Source organism: Cherax quadricarinatus, chromosome 2, assembly GCF_038502225.1.
Source record: "Cherax quadricarinatus isolate ZL_2023a chromosome 2, ASM3850222v1, whole genome shotgun sequence".
NCBI lineage: Eukaryota > Metazoa > Arthropoda > Malacostraca > Decapoda > Parastacidae > Cherax > Cherax quadricarinatus.
Window position 1 is genome coordinate 51654863 of NC_091293.1, and position 8186 is coordinate 51663048.

Below are 8186 nucleotides of genomic sequence, written 5' to 3' on the forward strand. Positions count from 1 at the left end.
ATATATATATATATATATATATATATATATATATATATATATATACATCGTGTTGAATAGGTAAAATTTATCAATTAGCAAGAACTTATTTAAAATTAACTCCTTTCTAAAATTTTCTCTTACACATTTTAGATATACTTTTTTCATTTAAGTTAATATAAAAATTAATAATTTTGCACCAAAAGAACTATAGAAAACTTACCTAACCTTATAATAAGCGCAATTTAATTTAGTCTAATCCACCCCTCCATCAGGCACTGTACTTCCCACCTCCGGGACTCAAGTCAGGCTAACTGGTTTTCCTGTATTCTTTCATAAATGTTACTTTGCTCACATTCCAACAGCTCGTCAAGTCATAGAAAGCACTTGCTTCCACTCCTGTCTAACACGCTCACACATGCTTCCTGGATTTCTAAGCCACTTGCACCCAAAACCTCTTTCACTCCGACCCGCCAACCTTTCCTAGGACGATCCCTACACAGCCTTCCCTCAATTACAGATTTATATGCCCTTCAAGTCATCCTATCTTGTTCCATCCTCTCTGAATTTTCGATTCACCTCAACAGCCTCTCCTTAGATTGTATTAATGTTACATAAGGGATCTAACCAGGACAAAATCAAACCACCACGAACCAGTCAATGCAGGATTTACACTATACCCTGTGGAGGCTGCGACAGAATATATGTAGGTGAAACACGTCTCAATGAACACATTTATGCATGTAGGAACGATAGCTTGAACAACGCCTGAGTATAACACGGGAACGCCAATCACCTCATATAATTCAACGACGCTTGACTAGTGATCAATGAACCTAATTTCCGGAACCGTAAATACCTTGAATCATCATTAATCGCTGTTTCTAACACTATTAAGCATAATAAAGGCAGCTTTATCATCTCTGAAATATTACCAAGAATCCTCCTCAAAATAATATACCCTGCCATCACACAGTTGCTGCTGCTAATGCTAAACGAAAACATAACAGAGGAGGAACTCTGAAACGGATCTTCCCAAATCTTAATAACCTCTATACTCATGTAAAAGTAGACTTTTTCTACCACTAGTATCACTACTACTACTACTAATATTACAACTAATACACCTCACTCTTATGCCTATATATACCCTCTGTGTCCATATATTGTTTGTAAAGGCTTGATAAAACTCCTGGAGAGGGAAACGTTGCCACAATAAAATGTCACATTAGTTACTCTTATGTCCTTTTACCTAACATAACCCCTCCTCAGCCCTCTGGATACTTTTAGTGACTCCACTCCTTCTAATTTCTATGCTTCGGATTCTCATTGCCCTTAGACACGGCATTTTCCATGCCTCCAGCCTTCCCTTGTTGCAACATTCAGTAGTACTGAAAAGAGTCAGATAATTTCAGTCTACTGGAGCACTCATATGATGCTATTAAATGAGTTGCATTGGATTCATATATTTACGACAGGTCAGGTGCACCTTGTTAAGTTACATTATAGAAGGTACACAAGCTCTCGTCATGTAGGACCTCTCAGATCAAACCCTAACCTAAATTTATCCTGCCTATTGGCAAAGATGGCCAAGGATGCACAAGTATTTGTAATAAATATGTTGATAATATTCTCTGCATGTGGCCTGATACTAAAGACTGAAGTTAAATTCTTAAATTAAATATTCTTGTTCCAGTCAAACACTTGTCGAGGGTGAAAAAAATACGCGCTGATTCACGGCCTAATTCAGCCTCACTGGACAAATTTTTGACTGGACCTATATTAGTTAATGTAAGAGGTTAACTTCAATCTTTAGTATTAGGCCATATGCCTAGAATATTATCAACATATTTGTGCTACATAACACTGGAGAATAATTGTACTTGGCAGTTAATCTTGAGCAATTTAATGTATTCTTTAGTATTTCCTAGGAAAAGTGAATGCCACATTGCCATGACTTAGCAAATTGTCATAATGCATTTTCCTTCATACTGAATATTCAGAAAAGATTATTTTGTCTAACAAAAAGAACGTATAATGAACAATGAAAGCCACACTAGTGTTGCTGCAACAATTCACAAATAACCCACACTTGCGAGATAAAAATTTAGATTGACAAACATTTCGGTCCCCCCTCCGCCATTATTATGTCCTTAGTGGGGCTATATGGGAATGAAATATACTTTTTTCTTGTCCAAAACTTCGCATAAAGGCAATCTGAAGATGTTGGTGGTTTGAGGAATATCGTATGCACAGGGCGGAGCACTGAAGGTGCAGTTCGCCTGTACACTAATATCAGTAATGTTCTTATCATTATAACATGTGGCCTGGCTGGCTCTCTCTCCACACATGCAGTGCCCGGGTTCGATTCCCGGAGGGATAGAAACAGTTCGACGTGTTTCCTTACACCTGTTGTCCTGTTCGCCTAGCAGCAAGTAGGTACCTGGGTGTTAGTCGACTGGTATGGGTTGCATCCTGGGGGACAAGATTGAGGACCCCAATGGAAATACGACAGACAGTCCTCGATAACGCACTGACTTTCTTGGGTTATCCTTTGTGGCTAACCCTCCGGGATTAAAAATCCGAAGAAATATTATCTTTATCTTATCTTAACGTAAACTCTTATTGAATATACACTGATTAATACATACGCATCGTATACTCACTGAGAGACACACCCTTGATGTATATATACTGAAATATATACTCTGTTTAGTGTATATACAACGAGATATTCGTATCTTTTTGTATATTTCCTCTGCGATATTATTTCAGCGATAATAAATAACATTAATTTAATTCCGATTGACCATAGATAGGTTCAGAAGGATTACGATAATTTGTATTTTGTAATTGAATGTATTGAACGAAAAATATTTGTGCATTTCTATATTTTTAAAACTTGTATTTTCATAGTACTTTTCTTTGTTGCTTTTGCAAAAATCTGAATTGACATTATTAATTAAAGTATTTTTATCTTTTGCGCGTTTGTGTGTGTGTGTGTTAATCTTGTACGTGTGCTTGTGTGCATGTGTGTATGCGTGTGTATGCATGTGTGTGTGTGTGTGTGTGTGTGTGTGTGTGTGTGTGTGTGTGTGTATGCATGTGTGTGTGTATACGTGTGTTATTCTTGTACGTGTGTGTGTGTGTGTGTGTGTGTGTGTGTGTGTGTGTGTGTGTGTGTGTGTGTGTGCGTGTGTGTGTGTGTGTGTGTGCGTCTGTGTGTATCTGTGTATTTGGTCTCACAGACAGCAGGCAGTCCCACCAGCAGTGCTTCTCGCACCTACGTTGCAGTTCATCCGCAGCAGCAATCGCAGCCGCAGCCGCTACACTCAGTCGACCTCCCGCACATCAACGCCAACAATCACAAGTACTACAAAATCAAGATCGACTGTACTCGGCTCAGCAACGAGAGCTTCGTTTAGCTCGTTCTCCACTCGTGAGTTGGAGCTCTGAACTCAGCCGATATTTTAAACTTAGTTAACCTCCGAACTCAATTGCCCTCTTAAATCAGTTGATCTTTAACATCGGGTGTCCTCTGAACTCAATTCACCTCAGATTTCGAGTGTCCTTTGAACACTACTGACCTCTGAACTCGGATGACCTCTGGGCTTTGTTAATCCCTGGACTTAGTTGACCTTTGGGTAATGGTAATAAATAACTTTTTTCAGTAGGCAAAAAGAGAGGTCAGTGAAAGCTTAGTCCCTTGATCCTCTTATCTGCAAGTTGTACTCCCTCAGTGAACAATTTTATCCTTGTAGATCTTTCTTTTATTGTCTGCAGGGCTAAAATAAACAACTGTTTCGTAACCTACAGTTACACTCAGTGAATGAATACTTTATTGCTCTGTGGAGGTCAACAACTCTGAAAAAAAGGTCGACGTATAAAGGAACAGTAGTGTAATCTGGGTCGATACGACACGCTGACCTTTTCCAAGGGGTCAGTCTGGGTCACTGAAAAAAATGAAACATTTCTGACAGGTATGAAGAAAAACTTTTTTTGGGACAACGTTTAGATCAGTGTGGAACTTTATAATAATATAATAATAATAATAATAATAATAATAATAATAATAATAATATCTTTATTTCTACAAGTACAAGGTATGCAGGTCTAGCTGACATCAGTGACATACAATTACACAGAAAGCCCTTTGTTATGCAGAGCATTTCGGGTAAATTAGGTCAATTTTGTCCTAGGATTCGACCCACACCAGTTGACTAACACCCAGGAACCCATTCGACTGATGGGTGAACCGGGACAGCAGATGTCTTATGGAAACACGTCTTAATGCTTTCCAGCTGTAACGGGGGATCGATCCTTGGACCTCAGTGTGTGACCTGAGTGCGCTGGCTTGACCGCCAGCGCACTGACAAAGCTCTACAAACCGCAAAACGTTGTCTTAAGAGAAGCTTGTTTTAAAACTTGGTTCTTAGTTTTGATACACTTCTTTTACATCGTTCAAAAAACGTTATCCACACTAAGTAAATACTGTAATAGCATTTTGCCCAGTTGAACTGTACATACACCTAGAGAAGTGAGTCACGGTAAGGTCGTGATATCTGTAGGGACCAAACTAGGTCACTTAAGTATATAAAATTAAGAGCATTTGGGTCACTGACAGGGGAATTCTGAAATCGAATGACAGTTTCGGCGTATCCTGACTCATAATGTTATTGTCACACATTTAATGCACACGAGGTCATGGAAGTTTTCATTGTGATATCACATGCTGGAGGTCACAAGTGAATATACTTGTTATAACTAAGTAGGATGGTTAGCGTGGACCATCGTGTTATGATGTGGTCTGCGTGTTTATGATCAGCTTGGGTCAGTGTGGTAATTACTAAAGGAAGCTATTGCTCGCTCTTAAATATGGCTCTTTAATTATGTGACGGTGTCTCAGATTTACAATATGACTGCAGAAGCTATCACGCAGAATTATTAGTAAACTATTCACGTAGGTTCTGGGTAAACAGGAAGAGCAGGAGAAAATGGAGTAGGGCCACCAGTATAACTAACTGTACCTGTGGGGGACCTTGTTAATAATGTACCCCCATGGTAATCCTGAGCTGTTTGTTATAGTGGCGGTAAGTTTTCTGTTTTACATCAACGTTAGTGTAGGTATGATATTAATTGTTCTACACTGATTTCTGATAATGTGTTTTGTGCCGCATTTAAAAATTCCGTCAGTGAAATGGTAACATTGGATAATAATAATAATAATAATAATAATAATAATAATAATAATAATAATAATAATAATAATAATATCACATATAATTGTTGTTATATTATATTTAATTAATATAAAAGCTCAATGAACAACAAAGAGAAAAGCAATAAAATATATGACTGACACAAGACTGTGACCTCTCTTGACCCTGACCTCCATGACTGACACAAGGCTGTGACCTCTCTTGACCCTGACCTCTATGACTGACACAAGGCTGTGACCTCTCTTGACCCTGACCTCCATGACTGACACAAGACTGTGACCTCTCTTAACCCTGACCTCCATGACTGACAAGCCTGTGACTTCTCTTGACCCTGACCTTTATGACTGACACAAGCCTGTGATCTCTCTTGACCCTGACCTCCATGACTGACACAAACCTGTGACCTCTCTTGACCCTGACCTCCATGACTGACACAAGGCTGTGACCTCTCTTGACCCTGACCTCCATGATTGACACACGCCTGCGACCTCTCCTGATCCTGACTTCTATGACTGCCAAATTCCTGTGACCTCCCATGATCCTGGCCACTCTGAGTGACCTATCCTAACACTGACCTCTGTTACTGACATCATCCTGAAGTTTACACAAAGGGTAGAGGAGTATAACAAACACTGGAGGTGAGGTGTGATCACACACACACACACACACACACACACACACACACACACACACACACACACACACACACACACACACTCACACACATACATTCTTCTCTCTCTCTCTCTCTCTCTCTCTGCTTCCCTTTACCGAGATACTTTCAACCAATAAATCAATGAATAAAATGTATGTCAGATTACAAAACTACAATCAGTATAAGACAATATATTCAAGAACGACCCTTATTGGGCAGTGAAATAAGAATGAAAGTCTGGGTGGGTGGGTACATTGGTGTTCTCCGTTGATTATCACTGTCTTGTCTCTGGCTGTTCCCACTCAACATTAAGTGATGAGAAGAAAAATATATATTATAATAAATGTTTATAAACTGAAGCGATGAATAAAAATGTTTACATGCTTTTTAAACGTGCGTTTTATTCTCGTTTTACCTTTACTAGGAGTTGCTGTTAAAACGTATATTATTTTCTGTTTTTGAATGTTAATTGACTACACGTGGTTTTTTGAGACAGTATTGTCGTGGTTTTAAAACAAAATACAATGTTTATATCACAGGAAAATATGATATTTTTCTACACAACTGTAAGGAGCACCTCAAAAGGCCATCATGTTAAAATTCCTACGTCAACTGAGGTTTTCCTGACGAATTATGTCTATTTTTTTGTAATATTAACCAGGAAAGCGCTAAGCCCGTAGAGCTCAAACAGCGCCTGGGGAAATGGGAGGCAGTCAGGCTGGATCCATGGAATAGGAGGATGGCTCCAATTCGTTGGGTCAAGAGCCTCTCAGTCTATCCTCAAAGCAAAGATTTCTGATAGTTGGAATCAACTTCGACATCCTTCTCAATATTTTCCAGCGCATTCATGTCCATTCTGTGATACAGAGACCAGAAGAAAGCAGCGACTTCTGAAGGGAGAATGTACAAAGTAGAACAGGTGAGACTTTTTATTTTCATACGAGTAGGAGACATATCTCAGTCGTAGGTAACACCAGTGTATCCAGCGTGGATAAGATAGTGGTCACTGCGACTGTGACCCACAACAGGGCTCTCAGCTACCTCCCTTAAACATTACTGTTTTATTAAGCTGCCTCCAATGGGCCATCAGCACCGAGTAGATCATCCAGTGGAGGAGAAAACTCGCTCAGTTTAACTTAACCTCTTGTACTCTTTTCACTTTACTAGACTGTATGATGAAGGAGCGGTTTCTTTTTCTCTGTAGACTTGATAAAAGTTGTACATGAATGGTATACAATACCGACAAGATGAAAATTAGACACGTGTGAAACATCTGGGTATCTTTATTGTAGACGTTTCGCCATCCAGTGGTTTTATCAATACAAATTCAAGGACATAAATGGACGACAATAGAACTATATAGAAAAGATGAGGTAATCAGTCCCTCACCCTTGGAGCTGGTGTGAAGAGCACCGTAGTCGTGAAAAATCTGGAGTACAGGCAAGAAGGCTGGCGCTTTTATATTGGTGTCAGGTGGAAAGGGATGGGTAGCAGACGAAGGCATTGTCACTGGTTAGCAGGATTCCCGAGTTGATGTAGATCATACCCAAGGGACGGGTTTATAGTAGTGAAAAAGGTTGTGGAGATGTCCTCTGAACCAAGATTCCTGTCAGACACTGCAACATCATGGAATCTTAGTTCAGAGAATATCTTCACAATCTTTTTCACTTCTACTAACCCGTCCCTTGGGTATGATCTACTTCCACTGGAGAATCCTTCCTACCAGTGACAATGCCTTCGTCTGCTACCCTTCCTTTTCCACCTGACGCCAGTATATAAGCGCCGGCCTTCTTGCCTGTACTCCAGATTCTTCACGACTACGGTGCTCTTCACACCAATTCCAAGGCTGAGGGACTGATTACCTCATCTTTTGTATAGAGTTCTACTGTCTTCCAATTATGCCCCTGAATTTGTATTGATAAAGCTACTGGATGGCGAAATGTCTATACAGTAAACATACCCAGATGTTGCACATGTGTCTAATAATTTTCATCATTAATAAAGGTTGATCTTTAGCCCTATCCCTGCATTAGCTGTCGTTATACTGTTTACTCCGATATCCCTATCAGGTGATTTTTTTCTTGGCAAATATGACAACCATATGCCAGCATCAGGCGTCTTATAACTAGGTACACTGTAGGTGATGCTGCAGGCAGCCATCCGGTGAAGGTCTTATGGTATGAGTGTTATCCGCCACTACTGAGCTTGAGGGATGTCTGAGGGAGACTGATGAGAGACGCAACGTCAGTAAGACAACTACGAAGTGACAGGTGGATTGACTTGTGGCTGGATTGACTGGTAGCGAGGTGACGCCTCTGGAAGTTCAAGGGAGA

General features: G+C 39.9%; 1 protein-coding gene across 1 annotated transcript in view; it reads left to right on the plus strand.

Moving 5' to 3' along the window:
* Positions 1-6226, plus strand: part of LOC128695495 (uncharacterized) — a 458740-nt gene extending 452514 nt beyond the window's left edge. Inside the window, exon 17 of the mRNA XM_053786204.2 lies at positions 3228-6226. Within this exon, the coding sequence (XP_053642179.2) occupies positions 3228-3404 (177 nt within the window). The 3' untranslated portion in view covers positions 3405-6226. The remainder of the gene's footprint in view (positions 1-3227) is intronic.
* Positions 6227-8186: the final 1960 nt, after the last annotated feature.